At 42.1% G+C, this 26,767-nt stretch overlaps 1 protein-coding gene, 3 long non-coding RNA genes and 1 other non-coding gene across 49 annotated transcripts in view; 3 read left to right on the top strand and 2 right to left on the bottom strand.

Annotated features, from left to right (window-relative positions):
• ALG8 (ALG8 alpha-1,3-glucosyltransferase) overlaps positions 1-26,767 on the top strand; it is a 40,018-nt gene that overhangs the window by 3,852 nt on the left and 9,399 nt on the right. For 18 of the 45 annotated variants that reach the window (XM_077964030.1, XM_077964033.1, XM_077964021.1 and 15 more), the window contains 7 exons: positions 9,168-9,246; positions 12,058-12,251; positions 15,066-15,175; positions 16,994-17,061; positions 22,230-22,356; positions 22,633-22,736; positions 23,842-23,962. In XM_077964030.1, the coding sequence (XP_077820156.1) occupies positions 9,168-9,246; positions 12,058-12,251; positions 15,066-15,175; positions 16,994-17,061; positions 22,230-22,356; positions 22,633-22,736; positions 23,842-23,962 (803 nt within the window). Of the gene's footprint in view, positions 1-762; positions 881-8,822; positions 9,247-12,057; positions 12,252-15,065; positions 15,176-16,993; positions 17,062-21,823; positions 21,917-22,150; positions 22,357-22,632; positions 22,737-23,841; positions 23,963-26,767 lie in introns of all 45 variants that reach the window. The other 27 variants (XM_077964035.1, XM_077964041.1, XM_015115327.3 and 24 more) reach the window with 22 other exon arrangements.
• Positions 740-10,551, bottom strand: LOC144334420 (uncharacterized). Its single transcript, XR_013404223.1, has 3 exons — positions 10,344-10,551; positions 8,803-9,326; positions 740-857 (listed from the first exon to the last, which is right to left on the bottom strand). It is a non-coding gene; the product is annotated as an uncharacterized LOC144334420 (long non-coding RNA).
• LOC114672497 (U6 spliceosomal RNA) lies at positions 2,899-3,001 on the top strand. The gene has a single exon (XR_003722906.1). It is a non-coding gene; the product is annotated as a U6 spliceosomal RNA (small nuclear RNA).
• On the top strand, positions 5,086-8,605 carry LOC144334418 (uncharacterized). Its single transcript, XR_013404221.1, has 2 exons — positions 5,086-6,952; positions 7,643-8,605. It is a non-coding gene; the product is annotated as an uncharacterized LOC144334418 (long non-coding RNA).
• LOC144334422 (uncharacterized) lies at positions 18,317-26,441 on the bottom strand. Its single transcript, XR_013404225.1, has 3 exons — positions 26,275-26,441; positions 19,820-20,424; positions 18,317-19,471 (listed from the first exon to the last, which is right to left on the bottom strand). It is a non-coding gene; the product is annotated as an uncharacterized LOC144334422 (long non-coding RNA).

The raw sequence follows: 26,767 nt of genomic DNA, 5'->3' as shown, positions 1-26,767 counted from the left end.
CACTGCTGCCTCTACCTCCTGGGCTCAAACAATCCTCCCATCTCAGCTTCCCAAGTAATTTGAACTACACATGCACACCACTATGCCAACCTAACTTTTTGTATTTTTTGCAGAGATGGGGCTTCACCAGGTTGCCCAGGCTGGTCTCAAATTCCTGACTTCAAGTGATGCACCTGTCTTGGCCTCCCAAAGTGCTAGGATTACAGACATGAGCCACCATACCCAGCCATTATTTTTCTTTCTTTTTTTTTTCTTTTTTGAGATGGAGTTTCGCTCTGTCTCCCACACTGGAGTGTAGTGGCACAATCTCAGCTCACTGCACCCTCAGCTTCCCGGGTTCAAGCAATTCTCCTGCCTCAGCCACCCAAGTAGCTGGGGTTACAGGTGCACACCATCATGCCCTGCTAATTTTTATATTTTTAGTAGAGATGGGGTTTTGCCATGTTGGCCAGGCTGGTCTTGAACTCCTGGCCTCACGTGATCTGCTCTCTTTGACCTCCCAGAGTGCTGGGATTACAGGCATGAGCACCATGCCCGGCCTTTTTTTTTTTAATTTATTTTTGGAGAGATGGGGTCACTGCGTTGCCCAGGCCAGCCTGGAATTCCTAGGCTTAAGCAATCCTCCTACCTTTGCTTCCCAAAGTTCTGGGATTACAGACATGAGCCACTGTGCCCAGCCTTAATGTTGTTTTCATGCCTGCTGATGTAATATCTATTCTGCAGCCAGTTGACTAGTTGCTTTTTTTTTTTTTTTTGAAACAGGGTCTCACTCTGCCACTCAGGCTGGAGTGCAGTGGCATGATCTCAGCTCACTGCAACCTCCACCTTTCGGGCTCAAGCAATCATCCTACCTCAGCCTACCAAGTAGCTGGGACTTAAGGTGTGTGCTACCATACCCTGCTAATTTTTGTATTTTTAGTAGAGATGGGTTTTCACAATGTTGCCCAGGCTGTTCTTGAACTCCTGTGCTCAAGCGATCTGCCTGCCATGGCCTCCTAAAGTACTGGGATTATAGACATGAGCCACCATGCCCAATCAGTGTTGACTTTTAAGTCTTGTTATTTAAGAAATACATTTCATGGCCGGGTGTGGTGGCTCAAGCCTGTAATCCCAGCACTTTGGGAGGCCGAGATGGGTGGATCACGAGGTCAGGAGATCGAGACCATCCTGGCTAACCCGGTGAAACCCCGTCTCTACTAAAAAATACAAAAAACTAGCCGGGCGAGGCGGCAGATGCCTGTAGTCCCAGCTACTAGGGAGGCTGAAGCAGGAGAATGGCGTGAACCCGGGGAGGCGGAGCTTGCAGTGAGCTGAGATCCGGCCACTGCACTCCAGCCTGGGCGTCTGAGCGAGACTCCGTCTCAAAAAAAAAAAAAAAAATACATTTCATAAGGCTATATCTGCCATAGATAGTGATTCCCCTGATGGATCTGGGCAAAGTAAATTGAAACCTGGAAAGGATACACCATTCTAGATGCCATTAAGAACATTCATGATTCATGGGAGCAGGTCAAGATATCAACATTAACAAGAGTTTGGAAGAATTAGATTCCAACTCCAGTGGATGACTTTGAGGGGTTCACGACTTCAGTGGAAGCAGTAACTGCAAATGTCATGGAAATAGCAAGAGAACTAGAAGTGGAGCCTGAGCATGTGATTGAATGGCTGCATGATATCTCATGATAACTTGAGTGGATGAGGAGTTGCTTCTCATGAATGAGCAGAGAAAGTGGTTTCTTTTGAGATGCACTGTGCTAATGAAGATGCTGTGAATATTGTTGAAATGACAACAAAGGATTTAGAATATTATATAAACTTAATCAGTGGCAGGGTTTGAGAAGAAGGATTGACTCCAATTTTGAAAGTTTTACTGTGGGTTAAATGCTATCAAACAGCATTGCATACTAGAGGAATCTTTTGTGAAAGGAAGAGCCCATCAACGTGGCAAGCTTCACTGTTGTTTTAAGAAATTGCCACAGTCTTGCCAGGCTCATGTCTGTAATCCCAGCATTTGGGGAGACCGAGGCGGGCAGGTCACCTGAGGTCAGGAGTTCAAGACCAGCCTGGCCAACATGGTGAAATCCCATCTCTACTAAATATACAAAAATTAGCCAGGTGTGGTGGTAGGCACCTGTAATCCCAGCCACTCAGGAGACTGAGGCAGGAGAATCACTTGAACCCAGGAGGCAGAGGTTACAGTGAGCCGAGATCATGCCGTTGCACTCCAGCCTGGGTGACAAGAGTGAGACTCCGTCTCAAAAAAAAAAAAAAAAAAAACTGTTTGCCACAGTCACCCCAGTCTTTAGCACCCATAACCCTGATCAATCAACACCCATCAACATTGAGGCAAAACTCTCAACCATGAAAAGATTAGGACTTGCCGAAGGTGCAGATGATCATTAGCTTTGTTTTAGCAATAAAGTATTTTAAAATGAAAGTGTACACTGTCTTTTTAGACATAATAATATTGCACACTTTATAGTATAGTGTAAACATAACCTTTTTTTTTTTTTTTTTTTGAGACGGAGTCTTGCTCTGTCGCCCAGGCTGGAGTGCAGTGGCATGATCTCAGCTCACTGCAAGCTCCGCCTCCCGGGTTCATGCCATTCTCCTGCCTCAGCCTCCCGAGTAGCTGGGACTACAGGCGCCCGCCACCTCGCCCGGCTAGTTTTTTTTGTATTTTTAGTAGAGATGGGGTTTCACTGTGTTAGCCAGGATGGTCTCGGTCTCCTGACCTTGTGATCCGCCTGCCTCGGCCTCCCAAAGTGCTGGGATTACAGGCATGAGCCACCGTGCTGACCAGTGTAAACATAACTTTCACATGCTGTGGGAAATCAAAAAATTCATGTGACTCACTTTATTGCAATATTCACTTCATTATGGTGATCTAAACCCACAACATCTCTAAGGTATGCCTGCACTAAAATTGAATGATACGGGAAGCTTAGCATGGTCCACGTACAAGGATAGCATGCAAATTTATGAAACACTTAATATATTTAAAAAAGAATGTTTTTAATTGTAGTTAATGCTCTGCTTCTCAAATCGGAAACTGCTGGGATGTGAGAGGGAAGCTATAGGGTAAATGCAGATATGTTCAACAAAACATTTGCTAACTGCTTTATTATGTACCAGGTATTGTTGCTAGGCTAGAAGGGAGGACAAAATAGATATGATCCCTGGCCCTGTGAAGTGTGTAGTTTAGTAAGTATAACAGAACCAGAAACAAATCAATGCAAATATATAGTTACATAACCACAATTTGGATTAAGTATTAGGAAGAAGAGGCTGGGCATGGTGACTCATGCCTGTAATCCCAGCACTTTGGGAGGCCGAGGCGGGCGGATCATGAGGTCAGGAGATCGAGACCATCCTGGCTAACACGGTGAAACCCCATCTCTACTAAAAATACAAAAAATTAGCCAGGTGTGGTGGTGGACGTGTGTAGTCCCAGTTACTCGGGAGGCTGAGACAGGAGACTGGTGTGAACCTGGGAGGAAGAAGAAGGACAACAGGATCCTATTGGGACCAAGAAGGAAGATATACTTTTGATTAGGTGTCAGAGAATGTCTCTGAGGAACTGACTTAATTGGAGGCCTAAAGTATGAATGAGAGGGCCATCCATGCAGAGTATGTGGTGTGTGCACATGTGTAGAACTTACCTGAAAGAGCACACTGTATAAATATAGGCCCTGTGGTGTGAAAGTATTGGCCTATTTGGGCAACTGTGATAAGGCCAGTGTAGTTGGCATGGAATAAGCAACAGAGACAGAAACATGCACAGTGAAATTGGAAAGATAGGTACCAAATCATGCCGGATCTTATAAAGCCAGGTTGCAAAATTTAGATTTTGATTGTATAAACTCAGTGGAAATGATTTGCATTTATAAAATATTTTTTGGCTGCCATATAAATGATTGGAGGAGGCAGGAGAGTCACGAAGGCTAGGTACCCTTTGAGAAAGTCTACATGAGAGAAGATGCTGACTTGAATTGGAGTGGTGGCATTAGAGATAGAAATGAACAAATTAAAGATTTATTTTGCCTTGAGGTTAGGAAGGATTTGCAGAGAAAACAACAACTAACTTTGGAAGTATTTGGTGGTTTAAGAGCCATAGCTAGGGAGTCAGACTGCCCTGGTTAGAATCTGGCTCTGCTACATACTGGCTACATGACAGGGCAAGCTGCTTCTCTAAGCCACTGGTGAAATGGTAAGAGTTAAAGAACCTACCTCAAATGGAGTGTTGCAGGCAGAGGGAAAAGGTGAATGTAGAGTAAGACAAAAACAAGTGAGAGGATAGTGAGAAATGGGCTGAAAAGGTGAATAAGCGAGATCCAAAAAGATCTTTTAGGCTATGTTAAGTACTTTAGATTTTATCCGGAGGGCAGAGGTCAATTAAAAGGGAAATATGACATTCGTGATTTAGAAATACTATTTTGACTGCAGTGTGAAAGCTAGATTAATGAAGGGCCTGAGTGAAGATGGGGAGTTCAATTTAAGAAGCTATCATAGGACAAGTAAGAGATGGTAGGTTTTTGTTTGTTTTAATTTTTAGAGACAGGGCTGGGTGCAGTGGCTCACACCTGTAATCCCAGCACTTTGGAAGGCCAAGGCAGGCAGATTGCTTGAGCTCAGGAGTTTGAGACCAGCGTGGGCAACATAGTGAAACCCCGTGTCTACAAAAAAAATACAAAGAATTAGCTGGAGATGGTGGTCAAAAATTTTAGAGACAGGGTCTAACTCTGTTGCTCAGGCTAGAGTATAGTGGCACGATCATAGCTCACTGCAGCCTCAAATTCCTGGACTCAAGCCGTCCTCTGGCTTCAGCCTCCTGAGTAGCAGGGACTACAGGTGCACACCACCATACCAGCTAATCATTAAGTTTTTTGTAGAGATGGGGATCTCATTATGTTGCCCAGGCTGGTCTTGAACTTCCAACCTCAAGCTATCCTCCCACCATGGCTTCCCAAAATACTGGGATTATAGGCATGAACCACTGTACTCAGCTGATGGTAGATTTTTTTTAATGCAATTTAAAAAATAGTTGTTTGCTATTTATCATTATGTCTCTAGTCTTAGTTTTGCTTTTTTTTTTTCAAGTGTCATTTCAGCAATTAAGATTACTTTTACAGATGAATGCAGTGGCTCACACCTGTAATCCCAGCACTCCAACAAAAGTGAAGCTCTAACAGTTTTGAATAGGAAACAACAAAATAACTAAAGTAACCAAAAAAGAGACTGAAAAAAATCTATATAGTACAACTATATAGGAAAAGAAAGTGTTCCCAAACCTACTCAAATTTTGTAAGTGCTACTCCAAAGAGAGTAAAAACGACATATCTATAAAACAAGAACAGATGCTATGAAACAGGAATTATCAGAGAAACTGTAGTTAATAGCAAATGTTATTGCCAAAATTAAGGACAAATTGAGTAAATCTTTCAAAAATATGAGAGAAAAGATAAAAATTATAAGTTCAATCTAGGGTATCTAGCATCCGTCTAAAGTTTCAGAAAAAAAACAGGGGAGGAGATGAGCAAATAATAAATTTCCCAGAGCTAAAGGCACTACATACTCAGCATAATTAATGAAAAAAGACCCTCACAAAGACATTAATCACTAGACATTTCATACTGCTATGGATGAAAAGGAGAAAAAGGAAACTTCCAGAGATGAAGGGAAAACCATAAAGGAAAGAGACTTAACCAACATCAGCATTTTATACTAAAAACCAATGGAATAAGCTTCCAAAGATCAGTGGAAGCAAATTTCAACCTAGAATTCCATACAAAATCCAGTATAAAATATCAGAAGTGCAAATCATAAATGTACAGCTCACTGAATTTTTGCAAAGTGAATACATCTGTAAATAGCAGACAGATCAATGAGCAGAATATTATCCCTCGTGTGTCTTTCTAGCCACTCCCTGCAACCCCACCCCGCCAAGGGTATTGATATTCTCACCTTTTTTTCTTTTTGAGACCGGGCCTTGCTCTGTCTCCCATGGCTCCAAACTTGGCTCACTGTAGCCTCAGCCTCTTGGGCTCGAGCAGTCCTCCCACCTCAGCCTCTTGAGTAGCTGGGACTACAGGGGTGTGCTGCCTTGCCTCGCTAATTTTTAAATTTTTTGTAGATATGGGGTCTCACCGTGTTACCAGGCTGGTCTCGAACTCCTGAGCTCAAGTGATCCACCCGCCTTGGCCTCCCAAAGTATTGGGATTACAGGTGTGAGCCATCATGCCTGGCCTCTGATGTTGACTTTTAACTGCATAGGTTAAATTTTGCCTGTTTTTGAATTTTTGTTTGGGTTTTTTTGTTTGTTTTTGAATTTTATACAAATGTAATCATACAACCTGTTCTCTTGGGTCTGGCTTTCACTCAACATTAAGTTTGTGCGTTGTTGTGTAATTATAGTTTTTTCATTCTTATCACTAGATATCACTGGTTCTCAAACTTTTTAGTCAGAATCACTTCTTAGAAATAATTGAGGGTCATAAAGAGCTATATGTTTATGTGGGCTGTATAATAGATAATTACCATTTTACAAATTAAAACAAATTGTTCAAGCACAAGAATATACAAGCAGAAATGTCACTGGCCATCAGAGTGATGACATCATATTATGTAGCCTCTAGAACATCACTGTATACTTGTGAGAGAATGAGTGAAGGTAGGACAAATTACATCTGAATATTATTATGAAAATAGTACATATTTCAAACTCCCTGAAAGGGTCTCCCTGCGAATTCCTGAATCACATTTTGAGAACTGCTGCCCTACAGTATTCCATTGTGTGAAAACACCACAATTTATTTAGCCATTCTGCTGTTTGTGGACATTTGAATTATCTCCACTTTTTGCCTGTTGCAAATAGTTTTACTTTGAACATTCCTTTTTTTTCTTTTCTTTTTTTTGAGACAGAATCTCGCTCTGTCGCTCAGGCTGGAGTACAGTGGCGCAATCTAAGCTCACTGCAAGCTCCCCTCCCGGCTTCACACCATTCTCCTGCCTCAGCCTCCCAAGTAGCTGGACTACACGCGCCCGCCACCACGCCCGGCTAATTTTTGTATTTTTAGTAGAGACAGGGTTTCACCGTGTTAGCCAGGATGGTCTCGATCTCCTGACCTCATGATCCGCCCGCCTCGACCTGCCAAAGTGCTGGGATTATAGGCGTGAGCCACTGCGCCCAGCCCCGTTTTGCACATTCTTATGATATGTGTCTTTTAATGAACATACTATGCATTTCTGTTGGGTATACATACTTAGACTTGGGATTGATGGGTCATCAGTTCAGTTTTGAGTGGAGATTTTGAAAAATCTGTAGGAAATGCAAGTGAGATTATTAACAGGAAATTGGAGGTGTCTGTCTCTACAACTTAGGAAAGAAGCCAATGTTGCATGTTGAAATTTGGGAGTAGGCCAGGCCTGGTGGCTCCTGCCTGTAATCCCAGCACTTTGGGAGGCTGAGGCTGGCTGATCACGAGGTCAGGAGATGGAGATCGCCAACATGGTGAAACCCCATCTCTACTAAAATACAAAAAAAAAAAAAATTAGCCAGGCGTGGTGCACTGTGCCTGTAGTCCCAGCTACTCGGGAGGCTGAGGCAGGGGAGTCGCTTGAACCCGGGAGATGGAGGTTGCAGTGAGCTAAGATCACGCTACTGTACTGCAGCCTGGCAACAGAGCGAGACTTGGTCTCAAAAAAAAAAAAAAAATTTGGGAGTCATCATAATACAATTGACAATGGAACCAGAAAGTTTGCATAAGATTGTCCAGAGCAGAATAAGTTGCGTAAAAAGGGGACCAAGAACTGAACCTAGGGGAATATCAGCATGTCCCTGGTGAATATAGGAAGGGAAAACCATGATTGAGACAGAAGGGGTTGGCTGGAGGTAGGAGAAAGTTGTCATTGTGGAAAGGTTATGTAAAACATTGGAAAGTGTAAATTGGGCTTTGCTGTGGAACTCATTGTTGACTTTGGTGAGTGGATATTCAGCAAGAACGTATTGAACCTGTCCATGTGTCAGGTGCTGTTCTAAATGTGGAGGGGCGGTACGGCAGTGGTCAAAAAGGAAAACATTTTTACTGAAGATGGGTGATCCTTAGATCTATATAGTGACGGGCAGAGGGAGAATTTGGAGACATGGGAAAGTCAAGGCAAGGATCTTTTCCCACCTTCTCTGTCAGATGAACTCCTACTCAAACTTACGTGTTAGTATACAGGTAATGAATTTTGTTAGAGTTATATGTGAGCAAGAGGAAGTCACTTCTGAGCAAAGGCCTGAGGGCCACCTGTAAGAAAAAGTTTGGGCCAAACGAGGGGCAGTGGCTCACACCTGTAATCCCAGCACTTTGGGAGACTGAGGCAGGTGGATCACCTGAGGTCAGGAGTTTGAGACCAGCCTGGCCAACATGACGAAACCCCATCTCTACTAAAAATTAGCCAGGATTGGTGGTACACACCTGTAGTCTCAGCTTCTTGGGGGGCTGAGACAGGAGACTCACGTGAACCCAGGAGGTGGCGGTTGCAGTGAGCTGAGACGGGCCCACTACACTCCAACCTGGGCGACAGAAGGAGACTCTGTTTCAAAAAAGAAAAAGAAAAAGTCTGGGCTTCTTGTCAGCCCTTTAGATAGTTCTGAAATCCGCCGGGCGCGGTGGCTCACGCCTGTAATCCCAGCACTTTGGGAGGCCGAGGCGGGCGGATCACAAGGTCAGGAGATCGAGAGCACAGTGAAACCCCGTCTCTACTAAAAATACAAAAAATTAGCCGGGCGCGGTTGTGGGCGCCTGTAGTCCCAGCTACTCGGGAGGCTGAGGCAGGAGAATGGCGTGAACCCGGGAGGCGGAGCTTGCAGTGAGCCGAGATCGCGCCACTGCACTCCAGCCTGGGCAACAGAGCGAGACTCCGTCTCAAAAAAAAAAAAAAAAAAAAAAGATAGTTCTGAAATCCTTTTCACTGACTTGTAGATTGCTCAACAACTTTCCAGAAGATCTGACCTCCAGATAAGTGAAGTTAAGGATTACATAATGTCTATTTGTGTCTCTATAGGACAGTGAACTGTGACTGCTTAGGGAATGTCAGTCCATTTAAAAGCATAGCTATGGGAATTAGAAATGGATAAATATTGCAAAATCTCATTTTATTCATCTAATTGTTTTGAGTAGCCATTCCACAGATTTTGAAGTACACCGCAACTGGCTTGCTATCACTCACAGTTTGCCAATATCACAGTGGTATTATGAGGTAAGTTTTAATTTTCACTTTTTTTTAAAGATTCATATATAAACTAGGTAATTATTACTGATATTAAAAATGTTTTCTGACTGCGTGCGGTGGCTCACACTTGTAATCCCAGCACTTTGGGAGGCCGAGGTGGGTGGATCATGAGGTCAGGAGATCGAGACCAGCTGGCCAACACAGTGAAACCCCGTCTCTACTAAAAATACAAAAATTAGCTGGGCATGGTGGTGGGTTCCTGTAATCCCAGCTACTCAGGAGGCTGAGGCAGGAGAATCGCTTGAACCTGGGAGGCGGAGGTTGCAGTGAGCCGAAATCACGCCACTGCACTCCAGCATGGGTGACAAGAGTTAGATTCCGTCTCAAAAAAAAAGTTTTTTCTGCAACCATAGATCTAATTAATCTTTATAAAAATTGTGATCTCAGTTCTGTCCTCTTGCACTACTAGGGAATCCCCTTACTTCAAAATTAGTTTCCCAGTCTATACATTGGGAGGTATAGTATCTACCACACTTTTTGAAAGAGCAATGGACTGGGAAAGAGGAAGAATTGGATTCTTAGGCCTGGTGCTGCCACTATCTAGTTACATAGAGAAAAGATACTTCATGTCTCTAGGCCTTAGTGTCTCATCTGGCACATGAGGATTTGGAGTGAATTATTTCTAAGATCCTGTCTGTTGCTAATGTTTTGTGATTTTATGAGGAAAGGAATAATCAAATGTGATATGTAGACATCAGGTAATATACAAACCATTCTCTCATATTGTTTATAAAAACACCACCTGTATTTTTATTTCTTTTTCTTTTCCTTTTTTTTCTTTTCTTTTTTTTTGAGACAGAGTCTCGCTCTGTCACCCAGGCTGGAGTACAGTGGCACAATCTCAGCTCACTGCAACCTCCGCCTCCCGGGTTCAAGCGATTCTCCTGCCTCGGCCTCCCAAGTAACTGGGATTACAGGCACCCGCCACCATGCCCCAGCTAATTTTTATATTTTTAGTAGAGATGGGGTTTCACCATGTTGGCCAGGCTGGTCTCGAACTCCAGACCTCAGGTGAGCCACCCACCTTGGCCTCCCAAAGTGCTGGGATTACAGGCGTGAGCCACTGCACCCAGCTTGTATTTTTGTTTCTGGTACAAATTACTAAACTGTGTGTAATACTTTATGAAAAAGAGATATCACTTCAGAAATTTCTTGATCAAAAGCAGTACTCTGCTGACAGGGAGTTGGTTTTTTTGTTTGTTTGTTTTCTTTTGAGATGAAGTCTCACTCTCACCCAGGCCGGAGTGAAATGGCACGATCTCAGCTCACTGTGACCTCTGCCTCCTGGGTTCAAGCGATTCTCCTGCCTTAGCCTCCTGAGTAGCTGGGATTACAGGCACCCACGACCACACCCAGCTATTTTTTTTTTTTTTTTTGTATTTTTAGTAGAGACAGGGTTTCACCGTGTTGGTTAAGCTGGTTTTGAACTTCTGACCTCAGGTGATCCACCTGCCTCTGCCTTCTGAAGTGCTGAGATTACAGGTGTGAGCCACTGTGCCCGGCCCAGGGAGTTTTTTTTAAGGCAAATTTTGTGTGAGTTTTCTGTGAGTTTCAATACCATATATATAGTATTTTATATGTACATATAAAATGGAATACCATAACCCATGAGGTAGATCCTACTATCCTTGTTGTATAGGTGTGAAAATTGAGACTCAGGCCGGGCGCAGTGGCTCACTCCTGTAATCCCAGCACTTAGGGAGGCCAAGGCAGGCGGATCATGAAGTCAGGAGATTGAGACCATCCTGGCTAACATGGTGAAGCCCTGTCTCTACTAAAAATACAAAAAGTTGGCTGAGCATAGTGGCGGGTGCCTGTTTTCCCAGCTACTCTGGAGGCTGAGGCAGAGAATGGCTCGAACCCGCGAGGTGGAGCTTGCAGTGAGCCAAGATCGTGCCACTGCACTCCAGCCTGGGCAACAGAGCAAGACTCTGTCTCAAAAAAAAAAAAAAAAAGAAAAAGAAAACTGAGACTTACATAGATCTAATAAAATATATGATTCTAAAGCTTGTATATTTTCATATGATTTCTGTTTTCATTTACTTGTTAGCAACTGTTCATTTAACTAATGGTTATTTGATCCCAAACAACATGTCAGGCACTTAGTAAATGCTGAAGATACAAAACGAAAAGGATAGTTTCTATTCTCCAGGATCATATAACTTAGTGAAACAAAATATAATAGCATTTGTGTACCATTTTGTTGTTTATAAATATGTTTTATATGTATTATCTCATTTAATCTTCATAATACCTCATTTTACAAATAGGGAAATTGTGTCTCTAAGGCAGAATTTGAAACTAAGTTAGTGAATTATTTGTTATTTAGATGAGTAGAACTATGTCATAACCAAGTTTATCAACTCCAGGTTTCAAATTAATTTCCTTTAAGTATAGTTGACGCTATTTAAGGAAATTGAAGACCATGTTAAATAATTTAGAAGACAGGTTTTAGTGTTCTGTTCAGTCTTACATAGGAATTGTTCTGTTAATTTAGGGCACATTTTAAGTGCAACTGCATTTCACTGTGGGTTTTTTTTTTTTTTTTTAAATTAGAGACAGGGTTTCACCATGTTGCCCAGACTGGTCTTGAACTCCTGGACTCAAGCGATCCACCTGCCTAGTCCTCCCAAAGTGCTGGGATTACAGGCATGAGCTACCACGCCCAGCCTCATTGTGCTGTTTTAAAGACCACAGAATGAAAAATTTTAAATCTTTGCACCATCCTTGTTTATTCAGTTACTTAGGATACGTTTGGTCTTCTTTTTTTTATCACAGGCAACTTCAGAGTGGACATTGGATTACCCCCCTTTCTTTGCATGGTTTGAGTATATCCTGTCACATGTCGCCAAATATTTTGATCAAGAGATGCTGAATGTTCGTAATTTGAATTACTCCAGCTCAAGGACCTTACTTTTCCAGAGATTTTCCGTCATCTTTATGGATGTACTCTTTGTGTATGCTGTCCATGAGTAAGTCTGGAGCATGTCATTTTGTATGGAAGATATTGAAGAAATATTACAGTGTTAAGTAGTATTAACTTATTCCTGATTTAGGAGGAGCAAAGTTTATATGATAGCAAATGCTAGAACAATGAAAAATTGTATTGTGCTTTAAACTACATGTTTAAATCTCTCTAGCTGAATCTTGTGGAATAAATGGGGATAAGGTGGAGTTACAAGGCAGAGGAAGAACAAGAGATTATGAATGTTGTGAAAAGAAGTAGTCCCAAGTATAGTCCTAGGGCCATTTCTCCCACCCAGAATAGCTCCATATGTTTTTCTTTGCTTCCTTGCAGCAGGCCCCCAGAGGCTTCCGTCACCTACCCTATCTTGGGGGATGCACATGGTACATGCACGGTAGCGCACACATATGCATTGTGCTAACCACCAAAGCCTGCTTTTACTGAGCTTTCATTCTAGTAAACTCAAGAAATTTCACTGAGTGCTTTTAGTTGTTTCCGTATGCTTTCCTTCATGAAGACTCTTCATTATTTTAAATTATGCTTATGTTTTAAATTTTTGTTTTATAACTTTTACTTATAAGTTAATTTTAAGTATTGAATACACATATATAGAATGTCTTGCACAGTGACTTCCAAGTACTAAGTTTCAGTTTCAGTTAATGTCAGTTTCCATTCTTTCCTAATTTTTTTTTTTTCCCAAGATGGAATCTTGCTCTGTCACCCAGGCTGGAGTGCTGTGGCACGATCTCAGCCCACTATAAAACTCCACCTTCTGAGTTCAAGCAATTCTCTTGCCTCAGCCTCCTGAGTAGCTGGGATTACAGGTGCACACCACCATGGCAGGCTAATTTTTGTATTTTTAGTAGAGACAGGGTTTCACCATGTTAGCCAGGCAGATCTTGAACTCCTGACCTCGTGATCCACCCACCTCGGCCTCCCAAAGTGCTGGGATTACAGGCGTGAGCCGCTGTGCCGGCCTCATTCTTTCCTAACTCTTAAGCTTGCTGATGTGATTGTGACAGAACAGTGACTAGTGTTCATTTAATGACCCTTGTCATAAATGGATCGTTTCTGTTTGTGAGGCCCTCTACACTGAACCCTTGCCCCAGTCAGTAAAGAGTCCCTTGGGAATGTCTTAACCCTTGCACATTCTCATTGAATAATCCCGTTTGAAACCCTTCCTTTCAATCTGTTTATGACCTGGCAAGAGTTGAAAGGGAAAGTAATTTTTAGTATACTCTTTTTAACTCAAAATGTTTGAATTCAGGCTTCCAGGGAAAGAGTATACCAGCACAAAGGGAGAGGAAATAGAATTCATTTCCATCTGCAAAGTAGAGGGAATAGTTAAAAAGATTGTTGAAAAGCCGGGCATAGTGGCTCATGCCTGTAACCCCAGCACTTTGGGAGGCCAAGGCTAGTGTACTGCTTGAGCTCAGGAGTTTGAGACCAGCCTGGGTACCATGGTGAAACCCTGCCTCTACTAAAAATACAAAAATTAGCCAGCTCTGGTTGCCGAGGACTGTTGTTCCAGCTACTTGGGAGGCTGAGGCAGAGGATCTCTTGAACCTGAGAGGTCAAGGCTGCGGTGAGCTGTGATTACGCCACTGCACTCCATCCTGGGCAACAGGCTGAGACCCTGTCTCAAAAAAAAAAAAAAAAAAAAAAAAAAAAATTGAAATCTGTGTGTCAGTTCCCAGAACCAAGCATGATATACAGATTATTAACTTACTGAATTTTCTCAATGACCCTGTAAGTTTATTGCCTCTTCATGAGGGAACTAAGGCTCCATAGGGGAAAAGGAGGATACCTTTGCTAGTCCCCCTTTAATTGCATCTATTATTTGTTTTAGATTTATAATGTTAGAATTTGCCACTATTCAAATGTAACACATTTTAAATATCGTCCATTGTAAAAACTTTGGAAAAGCACACACACGCAAAGTAAAAATGATTCATACTCCCCCACCTGTACTAACCACTATTAACATTTTGGTGTATGTTAGTTTAGTCTCTTTTCTGTGTTCGAATATAATTTTCATAAAACAAAAAAAGGATTTTACTGTTTTGTCACCTGCTGCTGTTGTCACTTAGTAATATATCTCAACATTTAAATGTCATGCATTTTTACATAAGGGTTTTTAAATTATCATTTGGACCGTCAGGAGCTGCACATTTGCAGTTCTGTTCTTAATTTGGCTGGTATTATGTGATACATAATTTAGAGTGCTAAATCAGCCTGGTCTGCAGTTTCTACTCTTAAGGACTGAAATAATGTATGCTCTCTCAGTTTTCAAAATCCCTACTTTGGGGTTTACGTGACTTTTTATTTTTAATTTTATTAAATGAAGACTTTGTTTTAGATCAGCATAGCTTAGAAAAAGACATGGAATAGGCCCTGAGGTCCTTGTTTGTGCTACCCCCCTTTTTTTTTTTCTAGTGACAAGGTCTTACTATGTCGCCCAGGCTGGCCTCAGACTCCCAAGCTCAAATGGTTCTCTCACTTCATCTTCCTGAGTAGCCAGGCACCTGCCACCCTGCTCAGCTTGCTGTGACCTTTTTAAGAAATCAAGAATGGCATGGACTCTGGGATGCCAGGGCAGGAGGATCGCTTGAGCCCCGGAGTTTGAGATCAGCCTGGGCAACATAGTGATACCCTATCCCTTCTAAAAAAAGAAAAAGAAAAATTGGAAAAAAAAAAAAAAAAAAAAAGAATGGCACGTAGTTTGTCAGGAATGACTAATGTATCATAGTTTACTCTGCAGAAGTGATGTTCCAGTGAAGAGCAAAGTTGTTTCTGTTTCTTTCCTAATGTTTCAATGTAGGTGCTGTAAATGCATTGATGGAAAAAAAGTGGGTAAAGAACTTACAGAAAAGCCAAAATTTATTCTATCGGTATTACTTATGTGGAACTTCGGGTTATTAATTGTGGATCGTATCCTTGATATTCTATGTACTATTCCCTTACTTATTCTGATATATACTAATATAAGATTAATGTTTTCGTAATAATGATTGGAGATGTGAGCTGCTTCTGAAAATGGGTGTGGGGTGGGTTAGTAGGCTCACTTAACTGGGTGGTCTCTGCCCAACTTCACTGGACTCTGAGGTTAGAGTATTTCATTTCTGAAAAATTAGTGGGATATGTGAGAACCAGCTAAATCATCAATAAAACAATGTACTGAGATTGTGAACTATTTTTATATTAATGTGATATATATATTCAATAGTTTTATAACACGTTATTCCAAATACCTTTAATTGGAAAAGGCATATCACAGTGTGCGTGTGGGAATGGTCAGGCATTCGTGCTTTTCTACCATCTTGGCTTACCACATATTAAAAGGCAAAGTTTTTAAATTCAAGGCTTCTGAATGAAATTAAAATCCTCGTAATGGACGCTAATAGTTGCAATTTTCATAAAGGTAGCCTGGTGTGGAGGAAAGCACCCAGACTCTGGTTTCAGTGTAACCTGAACTCAAATCTTAGTTGCCATCAGCAGCTTTAGGACCATGAGTGGATGACTGTCTCTGAGGCTTAATCTCTTAATCTCTAAAGTATCTCTAAAGAGGATAATTCTAAATACCTCACAGGTTCATTGTGAGGCTTAATACATAAGATTGTATATGTCCTATAAACAATGCAATGCTGCATGCAGGTGGCTTTACTAGCAGTTAGGTACCTTCCTTTCTCATCCCTAATTCTAAAAAACAAATAAAAAACTTCTTGCCTCTTAGCTGTGGGTCCTTTAAGGTAGAAAAGGTAGGAAAAACCTGGGAAAGTTTTGTTTTTCTTCTCAAACATAAATTTCTTTTTAAATGAAAAAAATATATATATTTTAAATCATCATCTAGTCTAAGATGTCATTGAACATTAAGTTTCTTTCCTTTTTTTTTTTTTTTCCTGAGACAGTCTTGCTCTGTTACCCAGACTGGAGTGCAGTGGCACAATCTCAGCTCACTGCAATGTCCGCCTCCTGGGTTCAAGTGATTCTTGTGCTTCAGCCTCCCAAGTAGCTGGGACTACAGTTGTGTGCCACAACATCTAAGTGTTGTATTTTTGTTAGAGATGGGGGTTTGCCATGTTATCCAGGCTGGTCTTGAACGCTTGGTCTCACGTGATCTACCCATGTCAGCCTCCCAAAGTGCTGGGATTGCAGGTGTGAGCCACCATGCCCCCACATATAAGTTTCAACTAAAGATTTGACTATGGTGTTTGCTTTGGCAAAATGGGAATGATACAGAGATTAGCAAAACTAAAAATATGTATTTAGGCCTGGTGCAGTGGCTCACGTCTGTAATACCAACACTTTGGGAGGCCAAGGTGGGGGGATCACAAGGTCAGGAGTTCGAGACCAGCCTGGCCAACATAGTGAAACCCCGTCTCTACTAAAAACACAAAAAAATTAGCCAGGTGTGGTGGTGTGCGCCTGTAGTCCCAGCTACTCAGGAGGCTGAGGCAAGAGAATCGCTTGAACCCAGGAGGAGGCAGAGACTGCAGTGAGCCAAGACTGCGCCATCGCACTCCAGCCTGGGTGACAGTGAGACTCCATCTCAAAAAAAAAAAAAAAAGTATTTAAAAAAAGATTTGACTCTGTTTATAGAAAACGTATTTATGAGCAGTCCACATTAGTAGTAGTATTTTTTGTCTTTAATTTTGCTGTTAAAGCATTTGGAATTTCTATACTCCATCAGCTGGTATAGTTCATTATGAATTTGATATCCTCTGTTGTCTTTCCTTGACCTAAGTCCAGATATTCATTTTCAGTACAATGGCTTTTTATTTGGATTAATGCTACTCTCCATTGCACGATTATTTCAGGTAAACATAATTGTTAAATTAGATTTTTTTGCTTTTAGGTAAGTTTTTAGATTGTAAAAGGAACAGTGTAGTGGGTGATGGGTAAATTTATTTGACTGTTTTGAGTTGCCAAGTGCTATAGACACTTTTATTGGGTATTTCTCACAAATTCCATCTTCACTTTTGACTGTGATTTTCTTCATTTAACAGATGAGAAAATTGTACTCCAAAAACTTATTAGCATGTGGCAGGCCTGAATTAAATTGAGTTTTTGTTTGTGTTTTGAGACAGTCCCACTTTGTCACCCAGACTGGAGTACAGTGCGCAATCTTAGCTCACTGCAACCTCTGTCTCTTGGGTTCAAGCCTCATGAGTAGCTGAGATTACAGGTGCACACTACCACACCTGGATAATTTTTGTATTTTTAGGAAAGACAGGGTCTCGCCATGTTGGCTCGAACTGCTGACCACAAGTGATCCTCCTGCCTTGGCCTCCCATAGTGCTGGGATTACAGGCGTGAGCCCCTGGGCCTGCCCTAAATTACATTTTCTTTCTTTTCTTTTTTTGTTTGTTTGTTTGTTTGTTTTTTAGACTGAGTCTCGCTCTATCGCCCAGGCTGGAGTGCGGTGGCGCGATCTCGGGTCACTGCAACCTCTGCCTCCCAGGTTCAAGTGATTCTTGTTCCTCAGCCTCCCAAGTAGCTGGGATTACAGGCACCCACCACCATGCCCGGCTAATTTTTGTATTTTTAGTAGAGATGGGATTTTACCATGTTGACCAGGCTGGTCTCAAACTCCTGACCTCAAGTAATCTGCCCGCCTCAGCCTCCCAAAGTGCTGGGATTGCAGGCATGAGCCACCACGCCCGGCCCCTAAATTACATTTTCTTTGTCTGGTTGGGATAATTTATGTATGAATGAAATCTCTAGCAGCAGTCTTTACAATATAATAACTATGATGGTGGTACTTTACTATCAGCAGCATTAAGATTAATGTAATAGAAGGGGATTTGGAATCAGAAGAACTGTGTGTAATCCTGACTAATGTTAATGAGCTATGCAACTCAGGGCTTACTCGAATACATGGCTACTTAAGATTACATACATTCCATATATCTTTTTTTTTTTTCCCCCAACGTCTCGCTCTGTCACCCCAGGCTGGAGGGCAGTGGCGCTATCATGGCTCACTGCCTCCTCAGACTCCTGGGCTCAAGCAATCCTCTCACCTCAGCCTCTTGAGTAGCTAGAACTACAGGTGCACGCCACCATATATGGCTAATTTTTTTTTTTTTTTTTTTTTTTGGTAGAGAAGGGGGTTTCACTATCCAGGCTGGTCTTAAACTGCTGACCACAAGTGATCCTCCCACTCTGGCCTCCCAAAATGCTGGGATTACAGATAGGTCTTGAACTCCTGGCCTTGAACAATCCTCCTACCTCTGCTTCCTGAGTCTCTGGGATTACAGATGTGTGCCACCACACCTGGCTTACATATATCTTATTGAGTAAACTTTAGAACCATTCTGTGAAGTTATTGGAATTATTATTCCTCCTATAGAGGAGGAAATCAGAAATTCAGATTTCGGGGCCATCCTTTTGTACATGGAATCAAAGTCTTTGGGAATGGGGCTTAAGAATCTCTAAGGAATTTTGATACACCATCAGGCTTGGGAACCATTAACTGAAGGCAAGTTATTTAACCCTCCTAGCCTCATTTTCTCCATAAAATGAAATTTACCGCTACATTCTTAGTTGTAAAATGGGGCTACTTACCTCACAGGGACATTGGAAAGATCAAATTTGATAATCTAAAGTTCTTTGTCAACTATAAATGTCTGGATAAACTTTTCTCTTTTAACCATAAAAAGCCACATAGTAATTAGAATATAATTGCTATTCAGTGAATATTTGTTGGATGCTTGTTGAACAAATAAAATTTGACTATGGAATCAGCTAGACCTTACCCAGATCTTAAATAAGTTATAAAATTGAAGAGAGACCTGGAAGCATTCCCACTCTTTTTTGTTATTAGTCCTAAAGCTACCTATTCTAGACCGTACCTGATGAGAGAAGGAACCTGGCCTTTCATGGTCCCTGTAGCAGTTTCCCCTACAGAACATCAGGACTGTTATCTCATTTAATCCTTCCAAAATTCCTGTGAGGTGGGTAGATTTCAGACTTCTTCTTTTTTTTTTTGGAGACAGTGTCATGCTGTGTCACCCAGGCGAGAGAATGCAGTGGTGCAGTCACAGCACACTGTAACCTCAACCTCCTGAGCTCAAACAGTCATCCTGCCTCAACCTCCAGTTAGCTGGGACCACAGGTGCACACCACCACACCAGGCTAATTTTTGTCTTTTTCAGTAGAGATGGGGTTTCGCCATTTTGCTCAGGCTGGTCTTGAACTTCTGGGCTCAAGCAGTCTGCGCATCTCAGCCTACCAAAATGCTGGGATTTATAGGCGTCAGCCACCGCACCCAGCCAAAGTCTTACTATAACTTCTTAGTTTTGTTTTTGTTTGTTTTGTTTTGTTCTTTTTTTTTTTTTTTTTGGGAGACAGAGTCTTGCATTGTCACCCAGGCTGGAGTGCAGTGGCCGTGATCTCAGCTCACTGCAACCTCCACCTCATGCAATTCTCCTGTCTCAGCCTCCTGAGTAGCTGGGATTACAGGCGCCCCACCACCACGCCTGGCTAATTTTTTGTATTTTTAGTAGAGACAGGGTTTCACTATGTTGGCCAGGCTGGTCTCGAACTCCTGACCTCAAGTGATCCACCCGCCTCGACCTCCCAAAGTGCTGGGATTACAGGCGTGAGCCACTGTGCCTGGCCTTTGTTTGTTCTTTTTCCATCACAATACCTTTAGTTTTCCTAAGTAGTGTTAGGATCAAGTGCCTTCAGCCTGATAGTGCTGGTGCCTTCAGCCTGATAGTGCTATATAAGTTACCTAATCTACAATATAAAATTTAATTGATATTTTTGGTAGCATAGCATCATATATATTTGTTCATGTTCTCATTCCCAGCCTTCTTTGGAAATCAACTTCAGCTATTCTGAAACTGTGAGGGGTGAAGGTAATTTAATTCTCTGGGTTCTAATTCCTAAGTGAGAATTTGCAGTCTGTTATTACTGATGACATGTAGGATATGATCTCAGCATAAGGCTTAGTACTTGATAAATCTTTGTTGGAATAATGAATTTATGAACACACTATGCTCAGTATAAAAGCTAGCTGGGCTGGCGCAGTGGCTCATGCCTATAATCCCAGCACTTTGGGAGGCTGAGACTGGTGGATCACTTGAGGTCAGGAGTTCGAGACCAGCCTGGCCAACATGGTGAAACCCCGTCTCTACTAAAAATACACAAAAATTAGCCAGGCATGGTGGTAGCACCTGTAATCCCAGCTTCTTGGGAGGCTGAGGCAGGAGAATTACTTGAACCCGGGAAGTGGAGGTTGCAGTAAGATGAGACCGCACCATTGCACTCCAGCCTGGGCAACAAGAACAAAACTCCGTCTCAAAAGCTAGCTGGAATCACTTGCCTATGTTTTCCTTATATTGGTTATAGAATATTTACCTTGGGCCAGGCATGGCGGTTCACTCCTGTAATCTCAGCACTTTGGGAGGCCAAGGCGGAAGGATCACTTGAGGCCAGGGTTTGAGACCAGCCTAGGCAACAAAATGAGATCCCGTCTCTACAGAAAATGAAAAAATTAGCCAGGTGTGCTGGTGTGTACCTGTGGTCCCAGCTACACAGGAGGCTGAGGCAGGAGGATCTCTTGACCCCAGGAGGTCAAGGCTGAAGTAAACCAAGATCAGGCTGTTATATTCCAGCCTGGATGACAGTGAGAAGAAAAAAAAATTTTTTTTTTTTTAAGACACAGTCTTGCTCTGTTGCCCAGGCTGGAACGCAGTGGCAAGATCATGGCTCACTGTAGTCTCAACCTGGGTTCTAGCAGTGCTCCCACCTCAGCCTCCCAAGTAGCAGGGACTACAGAGCATGCCACCATGCCTAGCTAATATTTATATTTTTTTGTAGAGACAGAGTCTCACCTGTATTGCCCAGGCTGTTCTCAACTCCTGACCTCAAGTGAGCCTCCTGCCTTGGCCTCCCAAAATGCTGGGATTCCAGGTGTGACTTTAAAACATCTTATTATAGAACATTTAAATCATACAAAAGTAGAGAAAATAGTACAATGATCTACACACACACGGATTATTTTAAAACACATCCCAGATACTGTATTTGTATTTCAGAATACATCTTTAAAAGTAGGTATTTGGCTGGGTGCAGTGGCTCATGCCTGTAATTCCAGCACTTTGGGAGGCTGAGGTGGGTGGATCACCTGAGGTCAGGAGTTTGAGACCAGCCTGGCCAACATGGTGAAACCCTGCCTCTACTAAAAAATACAAAAATTAGCCGGGTGTGTTGGCACACACCTGTAGTCTCAGCTACTCAGGAGGCTGAGACAGGAGAATTGCTCAAACCGAGGAGGCGGAGGCTGCAGTGAGTCAGGATTGTGCCACTGCACTTCAGCCTGGGCAAGACAGAGTGAGGCTCCATCTCAAAAATAAAAATAAAAGTAGGTATTGTTTATTTGTATTATTTATTTATTCATTTTGGAGACAGGGCCTCACTCTGTCACCCAAGTTGGAGTGCAATGGCGTCATCATGGCTCACTGCAGCCTCTGCCTCCTGGGCTGAAGCAGATTCTCTTACCTCAGCCTCCAGAATAGCTGGTGCTACAGGTGTAAGCCATCGCGCCTAGCTAATTTTTTTTTTTTTTTGTAGAGACAGGGCCTCCCTATTTTGTCCAGGCTGGTCTTGAACTCCGGGGGTCAAGCAATCCTTCCTCCTCGGCTTACCAAAGTGCTGGGATTACAGGTGTGAGCCACCACACTCAGCCTAATTTTAGTTTTTTTAATAACCTTTTTGTAGAATAATTTTAGCGTTCCAGAAAAGTTGTAGAAATAGTACAGAGAGTTCCTATATACCCCTCACCCATTTTCCCCCATTACCACCTTACATAGCCATGGTACATTCATCAAGACTAAGAAAGCAATATTGGTGCATTTGAATTTCACCCATTTTTCCTTTAATGTTGTTTTTCTGTTCCAGGATTCAATCCAGGATACCACATTATTGCATTTCATTTATCCTGAATTTTAAAGTGATATTTCCCTTTTAAATCTCCTAGAAAAGGCATATGGAAGGAGCATTTTTCTTTGCTGTTCTCCTACATTTCAAGCACATCTACCTCTATGTAGCACCAGCTTATGGTGTATATCTGCTGCGATCCTACTGTTTCACTGCAAATAAACCAGGCAAGTTTTGGTGATAATAGCAAAAACATTTTTGATTTTTTCCTTACTGTGTTGACTTGGTGGCTTGCTTGATAAGAAGGTTTTATGGAGCACAGCAGATACCTCAGCGGCTGATCCCGTAAGCCCTTTACCCACTCTCGCTTTTCTGTGCTCTTGCCACATCATGAATAGATTGGTGTACTATTGTGGGATACTTCTAGTTTTAGCACATGATATAGGTTGTGGTTAATGTTCCTTTCCATCTTCCTGGTTACTGATAATGTTCCTTTTCTGTAGATGGGTCTGTTCGATGGAACAGCTTCAGCTTTGTTCGTGTTATTTCCCTGGGACTGGTTGTTTTCCTAGTTTCTGCTCTTTCATTGGGTCCTTTCCTAGCCTTGGTAAGCCTTTTTTTTTTTTTCTATTAATACATGTTCTTTGTAGAAAACATAATAAAGCCAGGAATATATAAAATAAGTAAAAGCTACTTTTTTCTTAGTCTTCCTACCCAACTTGACTCCCCAAAGATGGGGTATTATTCCTTTTTTTTTTTTAAAGGTGGAGTCTCGCTGTATTGCCCAGGCTGGAATGCAGTGGCGTGATCTCGGCTCACTGCAACCTCCACCTCCTGGATTCAGGCGATTCTCCTGTCTCCTGAATAGCTGGGATTACAGGCGCCCCACCACCACGCCTGGCTACTTTTTGTATTTTTAGTAGAGACAGGGTTTCACCGTGTTTGTCAGACTGGTCTCGAACTCCTGACCTCAGGTGATCCACCCACCTCAGCCTCCCAAAGTGCTGGGATTACAGGTGTGAGCCACCGCTCCTGGCCCAATAGGATAGTATTCTTTCAGACATTTTTGTGCACATTCAAATATGTCTATATGTATACATGTATATGTTTATACGTTACACATACACAAACACAGAATTGATCTTCATTATTTGTATATTCTGTCCTTGTAAGTTTACCTACTTGATAAAATGTATTTGTAACAAAATCAATAATTTTGTAGTCTTACATGGACAGCAAACATTCTAAAGTGCATAGAATTTAACAGATGTTCAGATATTTTCTTTTTTCCTCTTCTTCCCTGCCCTGAAATCAACTAATTAATTTTAATTCTTACTAAAACTGAAATGCATCACATCTTTCGTAGTCTTCCCAGCTCTCCCCTTCACCCTAGTAGACATGGATAAGCTGCAGTCTGTGTTTTGCTTTGTAGCTTGTAAATTCTTCCATTATTATACTTATAATAGTACGGACTGGTATTCAAAGTATTTTTGTGTATATTGTCCCACTGGAGAGTGGACAAAGTGAGACCAAAAAAGGTTCTGTGAACTTACATTGTGGTGAGCATACAACCACTTACTTGAAGGAATAGAGACTAGAACCCAGACCCCATAACATTCTACACACTATACCATAAAGAGTTCCCTAGTTCTCTTTTTGAATTTGAAAAAGATTGATGACTGTTTAATCAGTTTCATTTCTCTTTTCAACAGAATCAGCTGCCTCAAGTCTTTTCCCGGCTCTTTCCTTTCAAGAGGGGCCTCTGTCATGCATACTGGGCTCCAAACTTCTGGGCTTTGTACAATGCTTTGGACAAAGTGCTGTCTGTCATCGGTATGGTAGCGAGCATTCTTAACTCAGACTCTGAATATTGAAAGGACTAGGCACATGGAGAAATGGAAGAACCTTTGTGTTTTGAATGTGGCCGAATTGTTTGTTCTCCAGTCCTGCATTTCAGCCTTCAGGATGAACAGGGGGAGCAGTTCTTGGGACTGAGGCTTTAGTGCAATAAACAGACTATTTTTCTTATAAAAGCTCCTTGTGGTAATGAGGTTACTGATCCTTTCCTGTGGAAACAGTAAAATATTTAGACACTTTATAAAGGTAATTTTTGCCTTAATTAAAAAATTATTTGGCAGCAGCAGTTAACCCTACTTTTTTTCCCCCCTTCTCACCATTCCTATTCAAACCCCTACTTATTTTTAGAGACTGGGTCTCACTGTGTCAGCCAGGCTGGAGTGCAGTGGTGTTGAGATCATAGCGCACTGCAGCCTTAAATTCCTGGGCTCCAACAATCCTCTTGACTCAGCCCCCTGAGTTGCTGGGACCACAGGTGCATACCACCACACCTGGCTGATTTTTAAATTTTTGTTTTTTAGAGATGAGGGTCTCACTGTGTTGCCCGGAGTGGGATCAAACTTTTAGTCTCAAGTGATCCTCCCACCTTGGCTTCCCAAAGTGCTGGGATTACCAGCACAAGCCACCATGCCCAGCCGACTCCACTTTTAAACCTAAACATATAAGAAACAAGAAAGAAGAATATGTAAGTTGTGACTCTGGGTATTAAACCAATAAGGAAAATAACCCTGCATTTTAACATGAGATGAGAAGAAATGAAAAACCCAGGCTATGCTGTTTAAAATTTGGGTTATAATGAAAAATAAGTTATGCTTTGAGATGGTTCTACTAAAAATAACTCACTCTGGGTAACACAGTCTTTCATTTGTGAATACAACCTAGCTTGGTGGGAAAATGGCATGATCAAGAGTGGTGGTCAGCAAACTTTTTCTGTAACTGGCCAGATAATATTTTGAGCTGTGCAGGCCACACCCAGTGCATGTGTATATGTGTGTCTGTGTCTGTATTTCTGTATGCACACATTTGTTTAAAACCTTATAAAAGTAAAAACCATTCATAGCTTCAGTGCTGTGCAAAAACTGGGCACAGGCTAGATTCGGCCCTTGGACTCCAGATCTGGAATCTGATGACTTGGTTTGGAGGCTCACCTGCATAAATTGCTATCGCAATGTGTGGCATTGACAAGTCATTTGCTTCCTTTCATCTTACTTTCCTCACTGTATGAAAGGGATGCTAGTACTTTACCTGTTCCCATACGGTGTGTTGTGAGGAACAGAAGCAAAATTTAAAAAGTACTAGATTATCAGCAGCAGGGACTTTGGAGCCAGACAAACCTGAGTTCAGTTTTACCACCTATTAGGTGTGTGACTTTGGGCAGGTTACTCCATCTCTGTACCTCACGGGGCTAAAAGTAGTAAGTGCAGAGCCCTGGGCACATGATAGACACTGCATGCATGGTGGCCACTCTTACTGTTTTTGATAAGTACTTGGAGGAAATCATACACTGTGTATGTGATGACCTTACATTGTGTCACCATGTTGCTCACTGTGAATCTAGCTTTGATGTACATGGCATTCTTACAGAGTAATTCCTAACATTTATATTTCAAAAACAGCTTTAGACAGCCAGCACAGTTTGAGGTACAAAGGTCAGTTGCCTTGTCTGAGTCTGGAAGCTATACTGTACCTCACTTGTGTGTCTGTCTCTTTGAAGATGTTTTACTTGGAAAGTCAGTGTCAGAGTTAGACAACTTTGTTTTAGGGAGATAGTTACTAGCTGTAAGAGAGAATCAGCAGGCCAAAGGGGAAAGGGGAAGAGGTTAGTAAGTAGAAAATATTTTGGTAGTCTACATCTTTCCCACATTGCACTCATTTTGACTGGCATTTGACAGGGCCCTATAGGGACTCAGACTGTCCCTGTCTGTCCTATTATCCGGAGCTTGTTGAGGCTTGTATTGTCATTCTCTGAATTGATTTATTTAATAACCAAGTATTTATTGAGCTCCTATGTACTGGGGATAGAAATAACTCATCATCATTCCTGCCTTCAAGGAATACAGTATAGTAGAGGAAATAAGCACATAAATAAGTGCAGTGCCTTGTGGTGAACACTGCTAGAGTGAGCTCGCTCGGCTGGGCACGTTGGCTCAGGCCTATAATTCTAGCACTTTGGGAGGCAGAGGTGGGCGGATCACCTGAAGTCAGGAGTTCGAGACCAGTCTGGCCAACATGGTGACACCCCGTCTCTACTAAAAATACAAAAATTAGCCAGGCATGGTGGCACATGCCTGTAATCCCAGTTACTGGGGAGGCTGAGGCAGGAGAATCACTGGAACCTGGAATGTGGGAGGCAGAGGCTGCAGTGAGCCTAGATGGTGCCACTGCTTTCCAGCCTCTGTCTCTGGGTGACAGAGTGAGACTCCAGCTCAAAAAAAAAAAAAAAACAAAAAAGTAAGCTCACAAGAAAATCGGTTCTGCTTATTGATTTAGGAGCTTTCTCAGGTGATTGAATTAGAAGTTCATTTGGCAAAGGGAGTTGCCTAAGCAGAGGGATACAGGTGTTAAGAGTGGTATATTGAGGACCCACAGTTATTTCATTGTGGCCAAGCTGCATTTAACAAAGTAGAGATGAGATTGGACAGGTGGGAAGGGGCAACAAGACCATGGAAGACACTGGATACTATGTTTAGGAATACAGGGTTTCTCCTATAGGAGACGAAGGATTCAAAGTTCCTTCATGACATGCTCAGATTGTTCTAGAAGCTTGCTTTCAGAGGTGAG

Source organism: Macaca mulatta, chromosome 14, assembly GCF_049350105.2.
Source record: "Macaca mulatta isolate MMU2019108-1 chromosome 14, T2T-MMU8v2.0, whole genome shotgun sequence".
Lineage (NCBI taxonomy): Eukaryota > Metazoa > Chordata > Mammalia > Primates > Cercopithecidae > Macaca > Macaca mulatta.
The sequence above is the reverse complement of the archived record's forward strand: the minus strand, read 5'-3'. Positions and strand labels throughout refer to the sequence as shown.